Below are 26,851 nucleotides of genomic sequence, written 5' to 3'. Positions count from 1 at the left end.
AAGGGGCATATTGAGCAATGTGGCGTAATTGCATAACTTCGGAAATCTCATAACAGGTGCAACATGAGTTTATCAAAAGTATGTCAGATTATGCCAGCAGAACAAAAACATTATCTCGGCCTTCTACAAAGCGGCCAGTGCACTCACTGTCACTCTGCACTCAGTCTGCACTCACTGTCACTCTGCACTCAGTCTGCACTCACTGTCACTCTGCACTCACTGTCTCTGCACTCACTCTGCACTCACTGTCACTCTGCACTCACTGTCTCTGCACTCACTCTGCACTCACTGTCACTCTGCACTCACTCTCTCTGCACTCACTCTGCACTCACTCTGCACTCACACTCACTCTGCACTCACTGTCTCTGCACTCACTCTGCTCTCACACTCACTCTGCACTCACTGTCTCTGCACTCACTCTGCACTCACTGTCTCTGCACTCACTCTGCACTCACTGTCAGTCTGCACTCACTCTGCACTCACTGTCACTCTGCACTCACTCTGCACTATAGAAATGTCACTCATAGCAATTTGAAACCTTGGCAGCTATGGAGCATTTCCCTGGCAGAGTCACCAGCTGGATCTTTCAGTAAAAGAAACCAGCTTTGGTTGAAAAGGCCAAGCCGGCCAGTAAAGTTCCCAGGGCCAAAGTGGAGCAGCTATGTGGTCAGGAGAGGCTGTTCACCGACCGCACTGTCCCTGTCAATCTGATCATGACCCTCCCACACTGGCACAGCGTTGCTGGTTGTAGCAGGGATTCCTCAGCACACCCTGGCCGGTAGGAAGGCCCTGTATTAACGACATAAGCCTCACCACTGGGTGCGCTCCTGAATGTTCCGCAGTACAGCTAGGGACAACGCAGGGTCACTGCAGTATTATGGCTTTCTATGAGGGAGAAGTAGTCTGCGGTGTCCTCCTGGCAAAATCTAGGACAAATTCATGCCCTCCAAATGGATCACCGTCCCATCTCCGGTACCTCAGAGCTCCTTCAGATACATGCGGCAGGGGGGGGGGGGGGAAGGGGGGAGGGAGGGTAAACTTAGCGGCGCGCTCCAATAGCGTGAGTAGGTATGAGGCAGGATGTCCAGGCCACCGCAAGCGTCCCCACTCACGGTATATAACTTGTAAGTGTCCTCAAATATGGCAATGTGCTGCTCAGAGCCCCCGGCTTGCGGGAGCCGCCGCGCGGCCCGCCAGCGGCTCCTCAATGTAGTAGAGTGGCCGTTCCAGGGATTAAATGCCGCTACAGATCCCTGTCCTGCGGCCGTCACCACGGGCAGCTATCTCTTCCGTCACCTCCAACGCTGGTAATCCACCGCAGGGGCCTCGCCTCACGACGTGCCGAGCTGTCCACGCCGCACGCGAGCTCGCTTCAAACGGCAGGCCCCCGCCTCCGCCCGATCCTCCCGGCGGGCCGGCCTAGGCTCACAACTCTTCTACAACTCAGTTTAGGGGTACCCCGAGGCACACGGCGATGCAGGGGGGCTCCAGCTCATCAGATGGGAGTTCCGTCGATCGGCTAGTGCACAGTAACAGTTTTCACAAAATGTACAATAAAAACGCAGAGAGCCGTGTGTTAAAGTATTGGGCAACGTCAGAAAGTGCAGGATCATGTGTGAAAGAGCAGCCCATGGGTGAACAAGCAACGGAGAGTGAAAGGGGAGGGGGGGCGGGAACGGGCACACGGGGAGGGGGGCGGAACGGACACACGGACAGCGGGGGGGGGTCGGGAAGGCAGGAATTAAAAAAAACACTCACCTGGACTTCTTCCACCGGCCGTGGTCGGCAAGGAATGACGAATACAAACAACAACAAAAAAAAACGAAACTCCGCCCACCGCCACCATGACGATGCGAAAAGGGTGGAGAGGGAAAAAATTGCAGGAACGCCCACGAATCTGGTCCGGCCATGACGGACAGATCTCTGTTCCAATGGCTAGCCTCCATTTATGGAGCTAGCCAATGGAACCAAGGGCGGATTCAAGTCCCCCATACTGCAAAACTAAAGATTTCTCCTGGGGGCGGAGCTAGGAGCTCCGTGCCCCAGACGAAACCTAAAAAGGAGAGGAACCAGCAGGCAATTTTTACCAATTCCCGTAGAATCCCACAGGACATAAGTGCTTCAGTAAAAGATTGTGCGAGTCTGCCCGCACACTCTAGGAGTAGTGGGTGAGGATTCGATGACGAAGTAAGACACAGGTGGTAGTTGTGGGTTAGGATACTATAAAATAAACAAAGATTTTGAAGGTCTTCCAATTTCCACCCATTAGGAGATAGAGAAGGTAGGAGCACCCTCTTACTGTGGTTAAACAAGAGTAAACACATGATTACTGCCACAATACAGCCACTTGAAATGAAGCATCCTGGATCTACTGTGGTCATGTGGGAATCTATGCTGGTATGGCAATGCAGTTGTTCACTAGTACAATGAAATGATCTATTATTTGAAAGCTGAATGAACAGGGTAGCGGTGCAGGATGCCTACCACTTAAAAGAGAAGAGGTTGCAACTTATTTGAACAGGTGGGTCCACCAAGTCTAGATCAAGCCAGATAAGCTTTGGTTTCCATGGCCCATTTTCTAAAATTAACCAGCTTTCAAAATGGGGGAGAGGAGTTACAGCCAAAGGAACACATCAGAAATACATATAAAGTAGCAGACAACAATGCCTGAAAAGATTGCTCCTTAAAAAACCCATAAAACAGAGTGATTTGGATATAGATTTTATTATGCAGAAAAAAGTATCCCTCTCCAAAGAAACATCAAGAATAATTTTCTGAGCTTAAAACATCATGGGAATACAAAACAGCATGGAGTCATTATGTCAAGAGCTTTAGTACCAAGCCATTACTCACAGGTCTGAGCTAGTAGAAAGTGGTAGTCACATTCTTGCAGTAGGGGCGGGGAGGGACCACAAGTAAGGTTGCAGCTTTTCAATTACTCAGTAATCTGCTAGGTGCAAGCTATGTGACATAAGCAAAAGAACCCCGACGTCCAGCGTCAAGAAAAGGCATGGTGCTTCTGTACAGCTGAGTAAGAAATGCTTCTTGGGTAATATGCACAAGAGAACTGTTTGAGAACAACTATGCAAGGACTGACTGTAGAATCAACAAAGTTACACATAGACAATTAGAACTAAACTAGTTAACAGAATAAACTGGAGCAGCTTAGACAGAGGGCCCAGAAGAAGCCTCGACTCAACACCCCTGACTTCAAATGCAACGAATTGCCAACGAGAGACTTTTTCGGCTTACGATACAACAACAAGGCAGCTTAGATAGCAAATATGGTTTGCAACAAAATAATAATCCATGATCCTGTTTGTGATCGCAAACTCACCCAGGGAACAGCTTCATGCACAGCTCTCCCTCAACTGTCGACAATTTTACCAGGAGATGTGATCTAACCTTTTAGTTTTCCCCAAAATGAAACATTTACTTCTATGTGATATTAGTCACCAATTTGCTCATTTGGGATGCAGTAAAAACCAATTGTTAAATGAAGTTGACGCAGTTACACACTTCTCTGTATTTTGTGACCTACATTCTGAGGTACTAGTCAATTTGCGGCAAGCGTGTACACCATCAACACCAGCAGGCACGTCAATAGTAGTAGGAATTGAAAATAAAAATCACAATCTCTATTAATCACTCTTGAAACGCTAGACCAGCATGAACAGCACCCAGTTGCAACTTCAAAGCACATATATTGTCCTTGGAAGTGCTTGTGGAGTTATTTCCATCTGTAAATTCAGAACAGACAATAATAGAAATGCACTCCCATTTCCTTTAGGGATCTTATTGAAGATATATGCGGCATAAACAAACAAAATGAACATTTTTATTCATCCGCATCTTACAACAGAGGCACAACAAAGATACAAATATTTTTCCTCAATCTATTATTTACTTACTCGATCCCAAAGGTTACTTAAAGCACTTAAGCTAAGAATGCATTGTCATCCTTACTAGATTTCCACTGCAGACTATTTTGGCATTTAAGTACATTTCAAAACTGGGCCCCATTCAATTTTTGGACTTACTGGCCACTATCAGAATCAGGTATCCGAATACTGTTGTCCAGGAAAAGTGGAGAAGTTACCTGCGTTGGTTTCTGTGAAGGCAGGGTAAGGTGTTTGTATTTTTAATTATAATTCTGAATAAGAAAGTAACATCTTGATGAAAAACTAGCAGACTACATAATTATCCAAAAATAGCAAAAAAACAGAACAGGTCAGCTGGCAACAACCCCCCCAAAAATACTATTTGAGTCACACATTTAGTAGTGCAAAATAAATAAATAACACTATAAATGAGACAGATGTACAAAGCAGCTCTACAATTCCGCTCCAGGAGTGGAAGACCTCAGTTTAGGTTCCGGATAGTTATGCTTCCGGTGACTAGCAGGATCAGATTGCATTCAAGTTCCCACTGCCACTCAAAGTTTTAACATGGGATCTCTTTTTTCCAAGTACTGTCCCTCAGATTTACGTGCAGTGAGTAACTCAGCATCACATGACGCACTTTCGCAGTACCCGGCTAGTATTTCAGGAGCAGCACCCTGTCCTCAGGAGTGTTGGAGCAAGATCATAGAAATACATTCTTACAGCAGAGTCATCACCAGATACTGAAACTGGCACTGAATGTGTTGGAGTGGGTCAAGAAGGAGTGTCGCCCAGATTGTGCAGAAAGCAGGTCGTCATGCCGGGTTTATGTCCCATATCCCGGCAGGTCCTCAGGGCGGCTCTCCAGTGAAAATGGAGGGATACGGCAGTCAAACATGTAACCATCCTCTCGTTCCATTCGAAATGTGCCCCTGAGAAAAAACAATACCCATGTTATTGTGCCTGTAGGAGAGAGTGCCTGAGCGCTGGTTTTAGGGGAGATATAAGAGATGGTGCAGATCAGCAGCTGGGGAGAAGGGGGGTATGTGTGTGCTGCGTAGTGTAGGAGTGTTGGTTGTAGGACTAGTGTAGGGCATGGTGCAGGCTGGTAAAGATACGTAACAGACAACACTGACGCGCAGGTTTTGAAGGAGCTCAAGTACTTATGTAGGAGAGATGCCAAGTTTATCAGGCAGAGTGGAGAAAATGTTACTCACCTATAACAATCATTTTGCAGCTTGTAGAGTTGTAGGTTCACACGAGGTGCACACTCCTGCTATCTAATGTTGGGCTCGGACAGTGCAAAGTTTTTTTTCCACATAGATGTACTTTCAGTTTTAAGGTGACTCAAGATTCACCACCTGAAACATACAATCCACCAGAACACAGACTCTCCCTTCGATTGAGTTTTCTCTATAGGGTTAGTGTTTTGGGAGGTGATGCATTAAAAGGTCTGAACAGGAAAAAAGTAATGAATAATAATTAAAGTAGGGGGATGGCCACGGAGAACCACGCCTACGCATAGCCACAGATGACCGTAGTTTCCTCCCCCGGCAATGACGGCTTGGCGGTTTTGAGCAGCACGGCACGGAGCTGAGATCTCTGGCGGCGGGCGCATTGAAGTTTCCGATGCACTTTTGGCATGCCAAATGATCGGGGAGGCATCAGGAGTATTACCAGCAGGAGCGGAGAAAAGAAATGAGTCAAAGTGGAGCCTTATGGTAGCGGATGATTGAGCAGGACAAGGCTGGGATATTCAGATTGGAACCAAGCTGGTTGGAGTGGGAGCAGCTCTGATGGGAGGAACGCTGTTTGAGGAGGTGAGGTGAACTGGCTCTGAGAACTATGGCTTTTGGGTATCGCTAGCGTAGGCTGCGCACTTGCGTAGTCGAGCTCGCGAGATTTTATGTTTTCAGAGTACTTTCACTAGTGAGGTTAAACCCCGCCCCTCTTTTCCAGGGGTTGCCGTCACGGTTCATGCTAAACGGTGGCCAGCCATTTGAAAGGAAAATGCTACTTACCAGTATACATCTGTTCTAAGCATGTAGAGCTGCAGAGTCGTACACTTAGCAATAGATCGCCACCTGGTGTTGGGCTCGGATGATTGCAGGTTGTTGTCTTCTTGGAAGAAGTCTTTGTAGTCACGAGATAGGTGACTCCTCCCTTGGACAATACTGCGCATGGTCATCGACTCCATCCTCAGATTGTTGTATGGATGCCGCTTCTCACCTGTTACGGGTGGACCGGGGCCAAGGAGGTTGGTGCAAACGCGGCTCCGGTATATTACAGGACGTTGGCGGCTCCCGCCAGGTACGGGCGCCACCTCTCACCTGTTTGAGCCGCACCGCAAAGGGTGGTGCAAGATGTGACTGGAATTTGCCTCCCTCTCAGTGTTTGTATCAGAAACGAAACACAGCACAAGGAAGTGATTTCCCTGCCTCGTCAGTAAACAGTATTTCCCAGAACAGCTGCACACGTATTGTGAAAACGCCCACGGTTGCATGACTGTTTCACGGTGACTTTCTCGAAAGTTAAGGGCTTCTCACATCACGCCACTTAGCCGTCCTTGGTATGACATTGAGCCGGTATGTTTTTCACACTGCTCTTTCGAAGGACAAAATTTAACCACCTGTTTCGGTTGTGTGACAGGATGTTTTCATGTAAATCATGTGACTATTTACATGCAGCCATACATTTTTCCCCAAATTGTGTTTATTGAAATGTATAACCTTTTGAATTTCTTACAGTTTCAATATGGGCTTGGCAGGGGTGTAGTTGCCGTCGATACGTCAGGCGTAGTGCACCCGGTGTACAGCCTTAGCCCCGCCCCGATAATTGCTGTATTTTGCTACCCCAGCAGCAATCAAAGGGGCCATTTTCCTACTGGCACCAGGGCCACTGGCATCCTTGCTACGCTGTACAAAGTAGCCAAGGTGATCCAAGTGTCCAAGACTCGAAGCGAGGGCAAAAACGGCGTAGAGGTAAAGGGCAGGTGTTGGGGAAGGGGAAGGCAAACAGGTTGGAAAGTGGGTAAAGGTAGCTGACAGCCGCTACAGAAGGGCAGAACCAAGAAGGGACAGACGAGTAGAGGTGGAGGTAGTTAGCAGGAAGGGGCGACAGGAGCAGGATGGGAGAGTTATAAAGTAGGGATGATGAGATGTTAGCAGAGTAAGAGGCAGCCCTACATGGCTGGGGCGGAGGGTGCCACCTGGATGCTGTGTGCAGTGTTGTGGTGCCTGGAAGCAGAGAGGCGGAGGACAGTAAAAGAGAGTAGGAGGGAGAGGTGGAGAGAAGCAAGAGGGTCAGAGCCGGTGGCGGGTGGCCCTTGGGGGGGGGGGAGCAGGGGCTGTGGCTGGCGGCACTGCTGTGCCTGCATTCCCCAGGGGTGGAGGACTGCGTGTAGGAGAGTCAGGTAGTGTCTGTGACGGGGTGGGTAGTCTTAGAGGAGGAAAACAAAAGTTAAGGAGGGTCAAGGGGACTATGTTTAAAGACCTACCAAACTCCAAACCCCTAAGTCAGACTACAATAAACAGAAGAGAGTTGGAAGGTCTATTAGACAACGTAGCTGAGTCTATGAGGACCTAATAAAGTGACCCTTTTGGATTGCACTGGACCAGGCCCAGTGGTCACATGACACGAATATGTATTAGAAATCCTATCAGCCCACCCATCTGGCGGAGCCTCGTCATGTAGGACCTCTAACCAGGGTGGTGAGTCCAGGCCCAGATGAATTGGCCAGACAACACACACTGCTGGTTGATCTTGTGAACGTGTCCGTGCCACAGAGTGGTGCTGAAAAAGTGCAGTGCAAAACAGGGAATAAAGAATAAGTGATCTAAAATGGCGGTCGAGGCAAAGAAAAATTGTTTTTATTAGAGATATTCACCAGGACGCCAGATTAAAAAGAAGTGTAGAACAGTGTGAAAAAATCACTGTGATGCTTTGCTATGTTGTAAATCAGGCCAACATGTTTCTGCCGAAGGTGGAACTACACCGGCATTCTTCAGGGCCAACTACAAAAAAGATCTTGCTACTGCAAAGGTACACTCAGAAAAGTTATACAAAGTGAGGCGAAAAAAGGAACAGACCAAAATGTTTGTTAAAGACCTGTCCTGACTACTGGTGTGGTCGAATAGACCATCCTACCATATCCTCCGGATTAGAAGTTGATAGAGGAAGTAATCCTAAAAATGAAAAAACAAAAGGAAACAACAATTGTTGTACATCATACAGTCAGAAATAGACTATTCACAATATCAGGAACAAAAAACAGACTCAGCTAGGCAGGTCCTTGCTAGGACGGCCATATATTATAAGGGTTTCATATTAAAGTAAACCAACAGTCATTGCTGAACATAATTTTCAAACAGGATGTATTGGGACTTACCCAGCAATATGTGGGAGTCGAGCCTCACCTCACCCGGCAACGGCTCGGAGATTGAGGCCCCGCTCTGTTCACAGAACAAAAAATTTTTTTTAGAACTTATCAACCTGCGTTGACTCAGGGATCTGTAGTCAATATTAGGTTGTACAATCTGTGCAAAAAACTGGTTGTGTAACTATCCCACCCGAACGCCATCCAATGGGAGACAAGGGGAGGCCTGGCTAATGGACAAAACTAGTGTCTAGTAGGTGACTAGCACAGTCCAGCTGGAATGAGCACCTGTAATGTCTGGTGCCCGATCCATGGTTGTGCAGTAAGTTGTATACTCTGAGCCAAAACCTAGATGTAAACAGTATGGCTCTGAGATTGACTAATATAGACTGGTGGGTCCTCAGTAAAACACACCCCTTTTCCTGTGCCCATATGAAAGGTTCCATATAGTAAAATGAACCTAGACCTTTAATCTGTTGGTGTAAAGGAGTTGCAGCAGCTCAAGGTTAAAATTGAAGCTAAACCTGCGTCTGTTTAAAGGAAAATAACATACAGAGAAGCTAGACATGCACAGAGGAAAGGGGGGCCAACATCAGGAACACAGGACTGAGCGCTGCGCCTAATAATCCAAGCTGCTCACCTCTCCGTCGGTACCCCTAGGCAGATCTAGTCACCTACTAGACACTAGTTTTGTCCATTAGCCAGGCCTCCCCTTGTCTCCCATTGGATGGCGTTCGGGTGGGATAGTTACACAACCAGTTTTTTGCACAGATTGTACAACCTAATATTGACTACAGATCCCTGAGTCAACGCAGGTTGATAAGTTCTAAAAAAAATTTTTTGTTCTGTGAACAGAGCGGGGCCTCAATCTCCGAGCCGTTGCCGGGTGAGGTGAGGCTCGACTCCCACATATTGCTGGGTAAGTCCCAATACATCCTGTTTGAAAATTATGTTCAGCAATGACTGTTGGTTTACTTTAATATGAAACCCTTATAATATATGGCCGTCCTAGCAAGGACCTGCCTAGCTGAGTCTGTTTTTTGTTCCTGATATTGTGAATAGTCTATTTCTGACTGTATGATGTACAACAATTGTTGTTTCCTTTTGTTTTTTCATTTTTAGGATTACTTCCTCTATCAACTTCTAATCCGGAGGATATGGTAGGATGGTCTATTCGACCACACCAGTAGTCAGGACAGGTCTTTAACAAACATTTTGGTCTGTTCCTTTTTTCGCCTCACTTTGTATAACTTTTCTGAGTGTACCTTTGCAGTAGCAAGATCTTTTTTGTAGTTGGCCCTGAAGAATGCCGGTGTAGTTCCACCTTCGCAGAAACATGTTGGCCTGATTTACAACATAGCAAAGCATCACAGTGATTTTTTCACACTGTTCTACACTTCTTTTTAATCTGGCGTCCTGGTGAATATCTCTAATAAAAACAATTTTTCTTTGCCTCGACCGCCATTTTAGATCACTTATTCTTTATTCCCTGTTTTGCACTGCACTTTTTCAGCACCACTCTGTGGCACGGACACGTTCACAAGATCAACCAGCAGTGTGTGTTGTCTGGCCAATTCATCTGGGCCTGGACTCACCACCCTGGTTAGAGGTCCTACATGACGAGGCTCCGCCAGATGGGTGGGCTGATAGGATTTCTAATACATATTCGTGTCATGTGACCACTGGGCCTGGTCCAGTGCAATCCAAAAGGGTCACTTTATTAGGTCCTCATAGACTCAGCTACGTTGTCTAATAGACCTTCCAACTCTCTTCTGTTTATTGTAGTCTTAGAGGAGGCCGGGCACGAGCAGCACCCCCCTGCACCAGTAGTGACCCTCCGCTGCCTTTCTTCCTCTGCAGGGAGCCTTGCCGCGGGCCACTATGCCCGTGATCCGCCTGCTGTTGGTCGCTGCCCTGCTCTGCTGCCCGCCCCCGCCCAGGATGCCTGCTCTTTTAAGTTTATTTTGCGCTTTTATATTTTTGGTGGTGTGTAATGCAGGTTCTCCCCAGGGAAGCGGACTCACAGAGGCAAGACCCCCTCACCACACCCAGCCTTTCTGTGGGAGCCCGGCACTGAAAGCCAGGAAGGAGGGTGTGCGGGGCAACTGGGGGGACAGCCCCAGCAGGTGGTAGGAGGTAAGAGGGCTTAGTCATGCCGGGGGATTCAACCGTGATTTGCTTGCGAGTCTTGGGTGAATGGGAAAAGTGCTGGTGAGACACTATACTTTATATCACACTCCGGCTGTTGCGGGGCAGACAGGAAGGTGTTATTTTGCAGAAGGAAAGGGAGGGGGTGGAACCCACATACCTTCTTGGGCGAGCCCATCGCTCCCTTGCACGCTTGCATCGTAACAAAAGTTTCACCACATTGTATATAGGTAATCAGGTGAAATGCCAATACCATTGTTTGCGAAAACGGGCTCTGGTGACTAGCATTGTAACTGCTTACTGCAGGCGTGGGGTCAGGGACTTGTAGGGGAGGGGGCAGTTTGGGGGGAGTTGAAGGTATGGAGTAGAGCAAAATCTGTTCCTGTCACAAAACTGTGTATTTGATGTAAAATGTGTTGATATTGTGCTTGCAACAGTGTTTACACTCTTTAGGTATTTCTGGTGGAATAACTGTGTTGGGGACTCTTTTTAAAAATCTCAGCTTCTCCCCCCTCTTGAAGTTGTTAGCGATACTGGGTCCAATAAATAACAGCGTATATACCTGTGCAAATTGTTAATGTCGTTTTTTTGGGGGTCTTTAAAAATGTTGCCACGCTAAAATCAATCTGAGGAAAGAGGCAAAAAATGACGTGATTTATTTTACATCTGCTAAGCTGCCGTTACCTAGCCGTACCATCTTCCTTTCACCCTCTTGCCTGTACTGCATAGTCTATCTTTCTTAGCCAATATATCCTATTCACTGCCCCTACTGCCCCCTCGACATCTCTTACACCCCGTGGGTTCCCCTCATCCAGCGAACATGTCACCCTACGGCTGCCGCCCCTCATCGTAAGTTCTCTTCCTCGCCCCATCTTCACTCCCGGTGGCTACCTCAGACCCGCTTCGGCAGCGCACTTCCCTCCAACAGTCTCCCGGTCTCTCTTCTCCACAAGAGCCTTTCCCGGGCACAAGGCCACAGACTTCAGAAATCTGAAAACATCTCCCATGCAGCTGGTGGAAGAAGCTGCCTTCATGCAGGTCTGAGGCAGTGGAATGGCCTTGGCTCTCCCTTCACTGCCTAAGGAGGGGGCCTGAGAGTGCAGGTGCTCCCTGGACGAGGAGGTCACAGCTAAGGGAGGCCCTGGCAGAGAAGGGCTGACACCCCCCACCCCAGCTCATGAACCATCCCTCCCAGTTCCCACCTGTTGGTCGAAAGAACACCATGCCATGGCGGAGGGGGATCTCAGACCCCCCCAATAGCTGAATAAGGCGGTCACGGCTTAGGCAGGCTTTGGCATTTAAGCATCTGGACCTCCTTTAGAATGGCATAAATCCCAGAGAGTCCAGAAACGGATAACTGCACGACTACCCCCCCACCCCCACCCCACTCCCGTGGAGGGATACCCCCACCTCTTCCTCTACCCCCTCACACTTAGTGAAGTCAAACCCCAGCACTATAGCTTTTCTCGTTAGAGGAATATGAATGCATCCTGTTGTATCTCGTCCTGCACCCCACACTTTTCTTGCACAGGCAGCAAGACCTGTATTGACCCCTACCCCACCACACTTCCAGAGAGGCCCTTGCTGCAAGACTTAATTCCACTAATTTTTAGGGCTTACTTTATAGCACAATTGTCTGCATTGCCTATTTCGAAATTCTTTAACATCTATAGCATAGCAAGCTTTAGCACTCCCCAGAGTAATAGCCTCCTCTACTATCTCATGCTATTGGCGGTTTGATGGATCATTCAGTCTTCTAGAAATTGCTTAACCAGAATGTCTGAGGCACTACTTTACATCTGTAAAGTCTACCTAGTCATCGCAGGTTGTCACCTCCCTGTACGTTTCTGTTGCAGAAAGCAAGAACTGTCCACTTTTCTTCCGGTATTGCAATAGGTCTAACAGCATTTCTGCACCCTACGCCTGAAAAAACAGTCGTGTGCATGCCTTTAGCTGCCCATGTGAGCAACATAAAGCCAGAACTACTGGCTTTATGAGTGTTTGTTTTTTATGTGGGAAGCCTGACTGCCTCTAGCTGTTCAACCCCCACTCTTACTCGGGGTGGGGGGGTGTTTCTGCTTGCTGCGGGGGCAACTAATTTCCCTGTTGAATCATAGTCACAGGTTCAAATCACAGCCTTTCATCCATCTGAAGTCGATAAAATGATTACCATTAAGTTGGGTAACAATAAACATTGGTTATTCCGCGCCAAAGTTCCCCACGGGTCAACGCGCGCAAATACACACCTTATGTTATGTTCATGCAGGAGCGCCCACCTCTTGCTATAGGGTCCTCCATGTCTGTCTGTCGCTATTCTTTCTGCACAGGCTCCCCGCAGGGCCACAAGCAAGGCCTTCATCACATGATTTCTAATTGCATGCCAGTTCACAGATTTGGCTTCCCGGATCCACCTTAGAACTGGAGTGTTGTTTCCTCTGCCTGACCTTCACTGGACCCCAGGACAATTGCTTAAAAGGAGTGATGTGTTTTTGAAAGGGGGAGGGGCGGAGTTAAAGGGGAGGCAGGGGCAAGAGCGGACAGGCCCTGTAATTGTTTTCGGCACGTCCTTTTGATCCTGCTGAGTGTTATTTTGTGTGTAAGGTTATTTTGTTTGTAAGCATTTACAATGCAATAAGTCTCACACTGACATTATTTTGTGCTATTGACATTGTAAATGACATTCTTTTTTTGTTTTGTTTTTCTTTTGTAACACAAATAAAAGGCATTGTAATTTAAAATGCCAATAGCTAAAAGTTTAGTTTAAGTTATTGGCATTGTTAATACCAATGCCTTTTATTTATGTTTAAATAAAGAAAACACAAATGAGGCATTGTTATTTACAATGTCAATAGTCAATAGCAAATGCCTTTTATTTATGTTTTACAAAAGAAAAAGAAACAAAACAATGTCATTAAAAATTTCAATAGATCAAAATAATGTCAGTGCGAGACCTATTGCATTGTAAATGCTTGTTTCTTCTGCAATTTAAGAAGCCATAGCTGAATTAACGAACTGAGAGGGAGAATGTTTTTTATCCTCCTGTTAATTTACCCTCCAAAATTATCAAAAATGAAACAGATTTCATAATCAAGGTGCCTTTAGTTTGCAGCTTCCAGAGGAGAAATAAAAAGGAAGAAGGGAGAAAAGGAAAAAGATATGAAAAAAAGAAATCTTCAATAGGACTGTGAAATATCTGCGGTGTGGATTTAAAGGGAAAGACAAAGATGGGAAAGCATCATAAACAAATTAATCTAGTCGCCAACGTTGATTCTGTGGCAGGACTAAAAGACAAAACTCGCTTGGCACAGTCAAAAGCACTTTCTTCAGCGGTTAGAGCTGGACATTCAGTCAACCGCCTGGACTCAACTCAAGCTTTGAGAGCTCGGAAGAGGAGCCTGCTGAGCCGCTCTTGAAAGCTGGGGCCCCGCAGTCCAGCTGCAGATGGAGGATCCTGGTTCTACTGAAAAAAACCAGGCTGGTGACCCAATAGCAGGGTCTAGTAAAGAGGAGGCAAAAAGCATGAAGGACTTTCCACTATTTTCGAAAGAGGCGTCCCAGGCGGCCTCCCTCAAATCCATCGCCCAACCATCATGGCTGATTGAGGAAGGGGCAGTAGGGATAGAAGACATCCACAACAGCCAGCGACAGACCATCTCCATCTCCATCTGCATTAGCAACGGTTCAGGCAGCTCTCCCACCCGACATAACAGCACAAGAATCTAGCCAAAGCTGCGTGGTCCAGGTAACACCTCCTTCTGCAGGGGTTACTCCACTACTCCATACCCAGCTTATTTAGATTATGGCAGCAGGGCCAACTGAACTGCGATCAGGGGCCCAGGCACAGCAACAGACCCCGCTGCCCGATGGAAAAAATGCGGGACCACCGGGTCAGCCCCTGGGAAGTCAGGAGGGGGCAAAGAATGGACAACTGCAGATTTCAGAATCTGTAGAAGCCTCAATGGATGCTTCGGAAGATGCAGCCCTTACTAAACAGAAGGATATTAAAACCTTGCTAAACCTGATTCTTGAGGAGATAAGAAAAATAAAGAGGTCTCAAGAAAACAAAATAGCCTCTCTTCATCAGCATCTCAGGTATATTGAAGAAGCAGTGGCCTGCTTCCCAGTAAAAATACAAGCAGCTGAGTCAAGGACTGCCCAGCTAGAGGACCAAATGAGCTCCATGCTCTTGAGAGTTAACGAAGGCACCAAGGATAAGAATATTTTAGAGAATAAACTTGAGGAACTTGTAAACCACTTGGGACAATCAAACTTACGAATAGTGGGGGTTCCTGAGGGGAGTGAGGGATCCCAGCTGTTGCAATGGGTGCAATCCTTTATCAAGCAGAGGGTATTGCCCGAGCATAATGGACACCTAACAATCACAAGGGCCCATAGAGTCCCTTCCCATCTGTTCTGTAACTCTAACAGTCAACGCACCATCCTGGTCAACTTTGCTGACTATCGAATCAAGGAAAGGATTTTGGCTAAGGCCATACAACAAAGACAATTCTCGATTAATGAAACTTCGAATTGCCGTATATTTTTTGACATGTCAGCGGCAGCTGCACGTTGGCGCAAAGAGTTTGTTAAACTTCTCTTCCTCCTTAAAGCTCAAGTCGCACTGGCATCAATAACCCAACAATCCAAATGACATGTTCTAGTGAGGGGGGAGTTCCACATGTTTTCAAACTTAGAAGATCCTCAGAGTCTTCTTAAGGAGATCTCTTCTTCAAAGTGAAATGATATGCTAGACAATTTGTACGTCGAAGTTCACTATTGCCGGGGGAGGCGGGTCACCCAGGGTGTAGGTCCATGACACCCATTAGAAAAGTAGGGGGTGAGATGTGGTTAGTGTGGTGGTCCACATTGCTCGGAAGGAGGGGGTTGCTGACGGGGGGCTAGTTCAGGGGAGGGTATAGCAGTAAAAAGAGCAGTAGCAGGGGCAAATGTGGAAAGGTAAACAGGATTGCGGGATTTTTCTTTTGCCGTCTGAAAGTCTATACAAATGATAAGTGCTGTATTATTTCAGTCAATGGCAATAGAATACTAAACAAACAGACAGAAATATGGAGGGATTATCAGGTGGTTAGCTTCTTTGTCGCCGCACATGTTATTTTTTCAAGAAACTGACTTAAAAACAAATTCCCGAAAGTTTTTTTATCACAAGAGCATTTTCTCATGCTTTCTATGCATCAGCTGGGCTAGCAAAAAGAGGGGTAGCAATTTCCTTTGCAGAGGTCTCCCTTTGGAAGGTGGATCTGGGTCAAGGCCAAACGAAATTGTATAACAATTGTATAACATTAAATGTTGTAAACTATTACGGCCCAGTAATAGACGATACCACAGCACTATTGAAAATCAGTGAGCTACTTAGGGGGACACCGGGACAGATAATTTTAAGGAGGGGATTTTAACTTCATTCAAGATTTGAAGAAATACACCTCTAACAAGAACAAGAAGCAGTTAAAGTCTAAAACCAAAAAAGTCCTAGATGCTTTACAACAGGAGCATGTTTTGTTAGATCCCTGGCGTCTAACTGACCCAATTAATTGTAAATTCACATGCTAGTCTCGCCGATTTCAAATGGCTTCCCGTATTGATTTCTTCTTAATATTGATATATTTGCAACATATAGTACTGAAATAGGGGCAAATTCATTCTCTGATCACTCCCTAGTAAAACTAGAGTTGGAAATTGAGGAGGCAAGGAGGATAAGATCCAGGTGGCAAATGGATCGTCTCCTCCTTCATAACTCCCAATGGGGAGCTGATATAAAAAATGAATACTTTAGGATTAATGAAGAAACAGCAGAGGTTTTTTCAGTTTGGCGTGGGTTCAAAGCAGCCTTGCGTGGGCAGATGATCGCTTTTTCAACCACCCAGTCTTAACAAGAGCGTGACAAAATAGCCAAACTTCAGAAGGCTGTGGATATTGCCCTGCGCCTGAGTAATACCCCATCACAGGGGGTGAGGGAAGCAGGGAGTGAGCTTGAAAGGGCGAAGCAGGCAATGAGGGAATTCTTTCTAAATGAAGACATAAATAGTTCCAGGACATACCAACAACGTGTATATGAGGATAGCCAAATGGTTGGTAAAGTGCTAGCCAGGGCAACCAAAAATAAACAGGAAGCAACTTTAATTTTCGAAATTATTGACCCAAAGTCCAGGGATATAATAACAGGAAAGGATAGCGTAGCCGAAGTTTTTAAGGAACATTTTTCGCAGCTATACACCACTAGATAGGAGGCAAGATTGGGCCTAATCAAGGAATATTTTGAGAGGGTAAATCTTCCTAGTATGTCAGAGCTGCTAGTGGAACAAATTCAACTTGACATATCAGAAACAGAAGTTTTAAATGTTTTAAGAACTATTGCAGGGGAAAAGGCCCGTGGAACTGATGGGTTGCCGATTGAATTTTATAAAAACATTTTCTAAGGAATTGACCCAATCTTGGCGAAGCTGTTCAATAATATTAAGTCGGGAGACTGCATCCCCTCAAGTTTAAAAGAATCTCTAAATGTCCGCTTTGTAAAGAAGGGTAAAAACCACAAAGATGTCAATTCTTATAGACCAATCAGTCTCCTCAATACTGATTATAAAATTCTAATGAAGTTCTGGGCCCAACGCTTCACCCCCATAATCCAGGAACTGATTCATAGCGATCAGTCCGGGTTTGTTGCGGGGAGGTCTACGTCCTCGAACACTGGGTTCTTAATTCAGGCCCTTAACTACTTATACGAACAAATTAAACCCAACGCTCATTATGATGGTGGACGCCGAAAAGGCGTTTGACCTGGTTAATTTGAACGCTCTTTTCTTTGGTTTGGACAAATTTGGTATCCATGTCAAGGTCATTATTATGTTGAGGAACATCAATCAGGGTACCCAGGCTCAGGTGGTGATAAATGGCATCAAATAGGGACAGTTAATATCCATCATGGGACCAAACAAGGTTGTCCGATGTCCCCCCTTACTGTTCACCTTTTTCATCGAGCCCCTGGCCATAAGAATCTGTGAAAACCCGGTAATTAAAGCTCCAATAATTGGGATGGCGAAATTAAAACACTTCACGGGTGACATTGTTTTATACCTTAGCCCTGAGAGCCCGAACTTGGACCAGACACTAATAGAATTCAGTCAATTTGAATTGGTAAGGGGTATAAAATAAATTAAAATAAAACCGAGATCTTATCACTGAATGTCGATTGTAATTTCCTCCCCTCCAATTTTAAAACCCAGGTTTTGAAAGCGGAACCAATACGATATCTGGGTATATATGTCTCTAACCGCTATGAATAGCTGTTCAGCTTAAACTATCTAGCAATGCGGAATAAAATCAAAGCATTGCTCAATAAGTGGTCTTTTCTACCCCTAACATTAATAGGCTGTGTAGCTCTAGTAAAAATGTCTATTCTTCCCCTATTAATATTCCTTTTTTATAAATTTACCTTTGAAAATCAACTCCAACTAATTTAAAGAGCTGGAGTCAATGTTTAGGGTATTTGTCTGGAGTAGGAAGGCTTCTAGTGTCAAGGTAGCAATACTACAGCTAGAAACCAATCAGGGTGGTTTAGCATTGTCAAAAATTCAAACTTATTATGAGGCAACGATTTTAGGACTTACAGCACGCCTATTGTAATCAAATGGTTTATCAGACAATTTTCTATTTGACAAAATGGTCCAGGAATCTGGCTCGCAAATTTCGACATTTTTAAAAATATCTAAATTGCCGAAGACCAGATATAAGACAGTACAAGACTTTTCTTTTAGGTTGCAATCCTTTTTTTAAACAAGCTGGCTCTTTCGGATTCCACCATTGAAAGTTAGTGAAATGCAAAACGCTCGGTCTCCAAATACACTCTAGTAGTCTTAAAAGATGGAAAGATTGTGGTCTAGAAGAATTGGCGAACTTTTTTTAATCAATAACAAAGTAATTTCCTGGCAAGAGGTACAAAATACATATGGTGATCGTAATAAGCTCGGCTTTCTAGAGCATCTGCAGATTATACATTTTATAAATAGATTTAATCTATCATCAAGCGGTGCTCCAACAAAGCAGGTGAGCTTATTATACTGAGACAAATTAAGGGGGGTTGGAAACTGGTACTCTCAGCTGAGAAAGTGTAATGATTTCCCTCTGGTTTAAGAATTCCTGGGAAGAGTAACACAGGAAACTGACTGCTCTTTCTCTTGTCAGGAGTGGAAGTTTATAGCGCAGCTAAGGAGTAAGGCATTAAGAGAAGCCAATTTTAAAAGGATTGCTTTTCTATCCCAGTGGCTGGCATATTATACCCCTAAAACCCGTAGCAAAAAGAAATCCAGAAGTGGAGAACAGATGTTTTCGATGTTAGGCAGAAGTTGAAGGGGCTTGGCTTCACACATTCTTCAAGTGCCCAAAATTAGCATTATTTTGAGTTAAGATCTTCTCGGCTATAAGCCAGGCAATTCAAAAGAGGCTCGATCCAGAGGCTGAGGTAGCCCTCTTCCAGTATTTCTAGAGTAAGGACTGAACTGACAAAAGCAGAAGAGACCTTCACGGTGATTTGTTCCCTTGTTGCTCGATCTTTCATTCTCCAGAATTGGATGTCTGAAGATGTACCTTCTTACTTCAAATAGTTAAACAAAATTAAACTAACCATGATGTTTGAAGAACATATGCTAGGAGGGTAGGCACAAGAACATTTAATGCTGTTTGGAAATTCTTTGAGAATCTTGAAACTATGGTGGAAATATAAATTATTTAGATGTTGCACTTTAGCACCTGTGAGCACTATAGCACATTGCACTTTTTCTGGCCAGCTTGAGATGCACTTTAAAGATGGCACGGTAGCATTTTTCCACTGCAGCATTTCTGCAGGTAAATTCTTATACATATGTGAATGGTTAAGATACTGTTTTAATGAGTGCTCTAAAATCAAGGATATAGGTGAACTTTAGTTGGATTACGAATCTTTTCAGTTTGATTTTCTCTTGGCTCTTTAACATTCTAGAATACTAATAAGTAAGATTTGTTCACTTATAAATAATTTAAGATATAGCCAGATTACTGTTACTCTAGCTATTTACTTCCCGTTCATGTCTTGATATTTATTCCATGTTGGTTCCACTTGCATAATGAATAAGATTTATTGATCGAAAAATTTCAGTTAAAAATCCTGTTGATTACTGTGATTACTATGTATTTATTCCTTTTTACTCTGCTCAATAAAATAAAAACATTAAATAAATAAAACATAATAATAGTAAATAAGCCTTAATGTAAACACTACATGTGGTGCTGTGCACTCTTACATGTGGAGGTGGGTAAGGCGCATGAGAATCTACAGCACTACAAGGTGCAGATCAATTGGAGAGGTAACATTCTAAATTTCCAGCATGTCCTGATGAAGCTCAAATGCTTTAGAGAAAATGAAAAGATGTACCCAGTCCCTAAAGCTGTGCTTATGAGTAGCAAACTGAGACATGTGGGTCAATGTTTTGTCAGACTTGTACTTTTTATGGGGAGATGAATGACCACACCTCAAAAAGACTTTATTCGGTTATAAATCTCTGATAACCATAAAAGTACATTAAAAACAATACACAATTCATAATCTATTTACATATCTCCACACAAATATGCTTAGTGAATGTGTAGCTAGACAACCAAGTGGCAACTTGCAGCTATCTCCTAATGGGATACTGTCTAAAAAAGCCATTGTGGTCCACTTCTTTAAAGTAGTGTGCATTTGCCTCTGGCATAGTAAATCTGAATGCATTCTGCAATCTACCTTGGGCTGCTCAGATTGCGGCTGGGCAGATGCATTTAACACCTTAGTTTTTCTGATGAACTTGGTATGGTAAAAAAAGTACATAATACATCTAAAGTCAGTCTTCTCACGACGGACTGTGGCCGCAGAAAAAAGGAAGAAATGTCAACAGACCGGTGACAAGAAAAGGAGCGTTGACTTTAGGCAAGAGGCAAAATGTGTCCACTAAGGACAACATGGTCTTTGTGCATCTACAGAAAAGATTCTTCAGTGGACAAGGCCTGTATTTGACTTACTCTTTGGAGACAAATTATGGCTTCTAAGCAAGCCACCTTTTGGGAGACAAACTGCAGAGGACATGAATGCAGGGTCACCAAAAGGGGCACAAAAGTCAAATATGGACAACAGTAAGGCAGTAAGGTCCCATGAGGGCGCTGGTTGTAATCCAGGAGCAATTACCCTCTCAAACCGTACCATAAATGTTTTAACAGCAGGAATTGTATAGGTGGGCTGGTGGTGTCTGTTTTATAAGTAGGCAGCTATCGCTCACAGGTTTATATGTACAGAAGAATACTCCAGCCCTGATGTTTGAAGTGCAGCAAGTAATAAATAATATTTTGTACAGTAACCAACACGTGCTATATGTGTAGACTGTTACACTAGTGAATACATTGCTTGCATTTAGCTGCATTACCTGCTTCTATGGTAGGCTTTCTAGGCTCTTTCAAACTTTGCATACAATTTTCAGGGAGCTGTAAATACCCAAATTCTAGGATCCCTTCAGGGTGCAAGATTGCGGCCCGAGGTTGAATTGCACGGTCTGTGCTGACTGTTGTGTGTGCATGTGTTAAAGCAGTTGTAGCTTCTTGTGTGGGACAATGGACAGCTCTCTAGAGAGAAACTGTCAGGGCTGCCGAGCCCAGAAGGAGGCTATGGGGACCATTGGTGCTTGTCACATTTTCCTGACATACGGAATCCATAGTAGCGGGGGGGGGTGTATGCAAATATCCCTGCCCAGCTGATCAATAGGTCATTGCTCGAGGACTGTGGTTGAAAGTAGCTGGGTGCCAAGGTTTGGCACTTTGCTTTCTCATGAATGGAGAATAGGTTGATTGCTGGAATGCCTTAATCTGAGAAGCCACTATTGAGTTTTGTTCTCTAACGTACGAGTTTGTAGAGGACTCCTGTAGTGGAGATTAACAGTTTTTCTTTTTTTAAATGTACTTATTGAGATTTTTATAAGAAGTAACAAGCACAAAACCCACAATACTTGCAGACATATATGTGCACCCTCTAGTGCTTACATCATTCATCAAAGGTTTCTTGAAAAAATGCAGTGTAGATCATTACAGTTGAAACATTCATCTAAGAACAAAAATACTGAAGAAAAGCAATACAGTGGAATGTACATCGCGTCCACTATGTTAACTGGTATCCACTTGACCGGTTACAATATACATCATTTAGCAAGTAATAGAAAATACATATCCCTTCCAAAGTGTTTATGGCCATACACAGATATCCCATAACTATCATTATCATGTATTTTCAGCCTCTGTATCTACTGGATGAGATAGGGGCAGTTTTTTAGAGGGTCCCAAATATCTTTGGGACGGGATGTCATGGGGAGCAGATCCGCATAATTGATCCGTTTTTCTTGACACAATATTAAATCCTTGATCCAGCCCTTGAACTTGGGAGCCCTTCCTCACCCCCATAGGCATGCAACCCTACGTTTGGCCATCAATAGCGCCAGAGCGATGTATCTGCAAGAGGGCTTTTCTAGGAGTACAGTGTTCCCCAATAGCGCTAGTATTGGAGATATCGCCAATGATAATGATGTCCTCTGTTCCAGCGCTTCAAAAACCTGACGCCAATATTCATACACGCTTGGGCAACACCCATACTACATCAATCACACTTATCGGTGTCCCGTAGTTGGTATTTGTACATTTTGGCTGGCATGTAATATAGATGGTGCAAGAATTTAAAATGTGTAATACACAGTCTGATACTTGCTGAGATTTGTTCCGTCTGTAGGCAGCGGTAAGACCACTGTTTATCAAATAAGGCACAACCCAGATCTACATCCCAGCGTGTGCGAGCGGGACATTGTTCTACCTCCTGTTGTGTATGTATCATATGATAAAAGCGTCGAAACAGCATGCTCCAGAGAGGGTGCTTGGAGCATCGTATGAAGTGGGGCCAATGTCTGGGTTCTAGTGGGTATGCTGGGGTAATGTCATGCACGCCTTGCCTAAGTCTCACGTAAAGAAACACATCTAGTGGCGAGGACTGTGTGTTAGGGAATATCTGCTCTTAGGTGTGAAACCTTCCATTGCAATATAAGTCCCCCCAGCATGCTACATTCGTCTTCATTATGGCTTTCCTGAACACAGCTTCTTGTAACAGCTGCATGCAGGGGTGAAATGTCAGCGGGAGTAGTGGAGAGTAAAGCATGGGAGTCCGCAGAATTGTCATAATGCGTCTCCAGGCGGATACTGTACATGTAATTGTCGTGGTGTTTATGTCACTGAGCTGTGGGACATTGCATATCATGCCTGCCAAAGGGATGGAATCTGCGAGCCATTGCTCTACTGCTATTTGTGGCATGTATCTGGGTGGGTGAAACCAATAATAAGCATAATGAGCCTGGCAGCATATATAATTTAGTTCAAGGTTCAAAATGTCAAACCCACCCTGAGAGTATGGTCTGGTAATTACGCCCCAGTGCAACCGTGGTTGCTTGCCCTCCCATGTCAATCTGATAATTTCCGAGCGTAAAGTTGCGAAATGTGCCTGCCTAGGTAATATGGAATATTCATGAATAAATATAGCAACTGAGGGCGAACTACCATTTTGATTAATGAGGTGCGCCCTGCCATGGATAGCGGCAAGGAGATCCAACGTGTGACACAGCCTGTAATATGATCCAGTGCCATACCGTAATTTAAGCGCATTAATTGCTCCCTGTCCCTGGTTATGCACATGCCCAAGTACTGAACCTCTGCATTACACCATTCTATGGGAAAGTTCAGTAAGAACTGAGTGGCAGCTGAGGTGAGAGGGAAAACCTGCAACTTCCCCAGTTGATCTGGATCCCAGAGAGTCGCCTAACAATAATGAATTCTCTCAAGATAGGATTTAAGTTTTGCTGCGGGTCTCTTATATGCAGGGTGATGTCATCTACATAGAGGGAAATGAGCACCTGGTGATGGGGCAACGCAGGGCCTTATCCTGATGGTGCTGCCAGAGTTTGGCCACAAAGGGCTCAATTTCCAGCGCAAAAAGCAAAGGGGAGAGCGGGCAACCCTGGCTGGTATCCCTGGTGATCTGGAAGGCAGGGCATATAATTCCGTTAAATAAAACTTTGGCAGTGGGTGATTTATATAACAAGCCTATCCATGACAAAAAACCCATAGGCATTCCCATGTGATGAAGTATACCCAGTAAGTAGTTCCATTCTACTGAATCGAAAGCTTTGGTGGCATCTAACAAGACTGCCACAAGCACCTGATCTGGATCCACATTTGTAATATGGAAAAAAGGCATGGCGGTTGTGGGAGGTCGCTCGTTCTGCAATAAACCCCGCCTGGTCGGGGAGAACAAGTCTTTCCATTAACATATTTAACCCATTGGTCAGTAAGCTTAGTCAGAATGTTAGCATCATTATTAATAAGGGACAGCGGCCAATAAGAGTCGCATTGATTCGCAGATTTCCTGGGTTTCAATAGGGAGGTAATGAACGCCGTTCTCATCGTTGGTGGGATAATCCCATTTGCTTGGGAATCTTCGTTTCTCCGTTTTTAGTATGGGAGCTAACTGATTGATAAATGCTTTATAAAAGTCTATGAGGAGCCCGCCTGGGCCTGGGGCTTTACCGGACTTCATATGCACTTCACATGTATCCTCCAGCTCAAAGGGGGCATCTAGAAATTCCCTATGAGTCTCCCAGCCGTCCTAAGGCTACATCAACCAGGTAGTTGGCCAGGTCCATCGTGCCCCCCCCTGCTAGTAGAATACAGTGTGGAGTAATGAGTGGTGAACGCAGCCAGTATGTCAGCACTTTCTCTGCACTGAGCACCATCAGGAGCTATAAGTTCCAGTATGTAGCTAGAGAAACGGGGTCTGCGTATCGATTCCACTAGAAGTTTACCAGGCCGTTCTACTTCTCCATACCTGAGGGCCACACAGTATTTACTCCTAAATCGTGTCTACAGTTCCGCCGTCTCTCTATACTCCGAGTTTTTCCCAAAAGGCACGCTGGACCATGCCATCTGTGCCCTGAGCAAGTAGAGTCTCTAATCCCTTGAGTTCGTTCTCCAGTTTCCTCAGGGTGACCTGGATGTCCCGCAGAACTCCTGAGCTTTTAGAAATGCAAAAGCCTCGAATTGGGACTATAAAGGTGTCTCAACACTGTCAACGGAGCCCAGATTCCTCTGAAAGAAATCACTGATTTCTTACCCTTGTTCACTGCGAAACGCAGTATCCAGTAGAGTGAGACGGGAGAGTCTCGAGCTTCTAGGGAAAGCAACGAAACCTAGAGGGGTCAATGATAGTCTAACAGGAGAGTGTTCCGAGTATGTTCTCGCCAGATGCTCGACTGAAACAATCGAGGGGCCCAGGCCACAGAAGACCAGACAATAGTCCAATCTAGCCCAAGATGCGTGCATGGCTGTGTCATGCATGCTCTCAGTTTTTTGTGGGTGGCCATGTTGCCATGCGTCTAGTAACCCATTGTCCACCATCACGTCACGCAGCAGCTTGTGTGATCGAGTGCAATGATGCGATGCCGGGTTAGAGCTACCCATCTCAGGATGTAAAGTAGTATTAAAATTACCCCCCATATCACATGAGTAGAGCCAATTTCCAGGATTTTCCCCCACAGTGCAGCAAAGAAATCAGGGTCGTCCACGTTGGGCCCGTAACAGCAGACTAGTGTGATAGGGACTGAGCCTAACCTACCCCAGACCATGCAGAAGCGACCTTGCTGATCTTGTGCCATGCCAGCATGGGTGAATGGGTTGTGCTTTTTTATAAGTATTGCTGTCGCTCTTGAATATGAGGAGTATGAGAAGAATACCCTGTGGCCTGCCCACTTACATGCAAATGAAGGGGAATGACAGGGATTCAAGTGAGTCTCTTGTAGCATCGCAATCTGGACATGGTGGCGGTCCAGGTATGCTAGGACCCGTCTACATTTGCGTGGATCGCCTAGTCCTCTGACATTCCATGTTAAAAAATGTACTGTCTGATTATTTACCGAGTTGGCCATGAAGGTGCTGTAGTCTTATGCAGATGGGGTTCTATGATCTACGTCTGCAAATGTGACACCATACTTGTAATAAAGATTCCATCTGTGCTTTGTTCTCCTTTATGTCGCTTCCCATAAACAAACCCTGCAGTAAGGGGGAATCGCCTGCAGGAGGGTCTCCTAGGTACCTGCACAGTTACACCCTCCCCTCCGAGTTGCAGGGTAGTTATTAAACAAACTCGTCGGGGACAGGGGTGCCTTGTGTCAAGTGTTTCTCATTCCCAGGGAGGCACTTATCTGTTCATGTTGCTCCAGATGCAAACCCTCGCAGAGACTGCTCTTCAGTATGCCATTGTCCCAACATATAGCAGGATGCGGAGGCCGCGGGCAGGCGGAGAGGAGAAGTTGAAATGTTGCAAGAGGCAACCAGCAGTAAAGATGGAGTTTGCATTATTCCATGGCCGGTGACAACAATCTAGATGACAATTCATGTGTGGTGGGAGAAGCCTTTGGCCGTTTAATGCGCTTCAAGAAGTCATCAACTTACTGCAGAGTAGTGAAAAAGTGTTGCTTGCCTTGGTGCATCACACGTAAGCGAGCCGGGTACATTAGCATGTAATCTATTTGTGCCTGGCAAAGTTTTTGCTAGGCTGGGATGAATTTCCGGCTTTCTTCTTGGACGGTGGCCATAATGTTAGGTATAAGGTAAGAGCATCCCACCTCGAAAGTGAATTGCCTCTTTTCCCGTGCCATCCTGAGTGCCACATCGCGGTCGCGATAGTTAAGCAGCCTCGCGATGATGGGACGAGGTATGCCTCCTGGTGGTGGCCTGGGGCCCAGGGAGAGATGACCCCATTTTAACTATGAATTGTGAGGATAAGGGTCGGTGTTGGTACTTTCCGGAAAACCAATGATGCAGATATTATTAAGTCTGCTGTGCGCCTCAAGGTCTTCATTCTTGGCAGCAATGATTCTAAGTAGTTTGTACATCTGCGTCATTTGCTTTTGGATTTTCTATGTGTTATCAGTATCGGAGATGCATGGTTCGGTCTCTTTGATGCGTTCTTCGTGTTTGTCCAACTTATGGACAATGGCGTCCATACGGGTGTTCATTGTGTCCATTTTACATTCAATGGAGGCAAGGATTTGTCTTACCTCGGAGTGCCATCTTCTTGCATTTGTGACGATTTCTGTACTTGGTCTTCATTGGTGTGGTCCGAATCTTCCTGTTGTGATCGGGTACCCTTTGTGGCCTCAAATGGAAGCCGAGTTTGCTTTGCATCGGCCTTTCCCTTACTGCTGATCGCACTCTACTGTAGTAGCCACTGTTCTAGAGACCGCAGTCCGCTATCTCTGCACGCACTACAACAAAGATGAATGTTGCTGCACAGGATTCTCTATGAGGGGTGTCCAGGATGTTGCTGCTGGCAATGCCCACGGTGCCC

General features: G+C 45.3%; 1 protein-coding gene across 1 annotated transcript in view; it reads right to left on the bottom strand.

Annotated features, from left to right (window-relative positions):
• Positions 1 to 2,708: 2,708 nt before the first annotated feature.
• LOC147703774 (polymerase delta-interacting protein 2-like) overlaps positions 2,709 to 26,851 on the bottom strand; it is a 216,114-nt gene continuing 191,971 nt past the window's right edge. The window contains exon 11 of the mRNA XM_086932122.1: positions 2,709 to 4,813. Within this exon, the coding sequence (XP_086788248.1) occupies positions 4,708 to 4,813 (106 nt within the window). The 3' untranslated portion in view covers positions 2,709 to 4,707. The remainder of the gene's footprint in view (positions 4,814 to 26,851) is intronic.

The sequence above is a fragment of the Lissotriton vulgaris genome, chromosome 7 (genome assembly GCF_964263255.1).
Source record: "Lissotriton vulgaris chromosome 7, aLisVul1.2, whole genome shotgun sequence".
Taxonomy (NCBI): domain Eukaryota; kingdom Metazoa; phylum Chordata; class Amphibia; order Caudata; family Salamandridae; genus Lissotriton; species Lissotriton vulgaris.
Note: the sequence above shows the minus strand (reverse complement) of the source record. Positions and strands in the feature narration are given on the sequence as shown.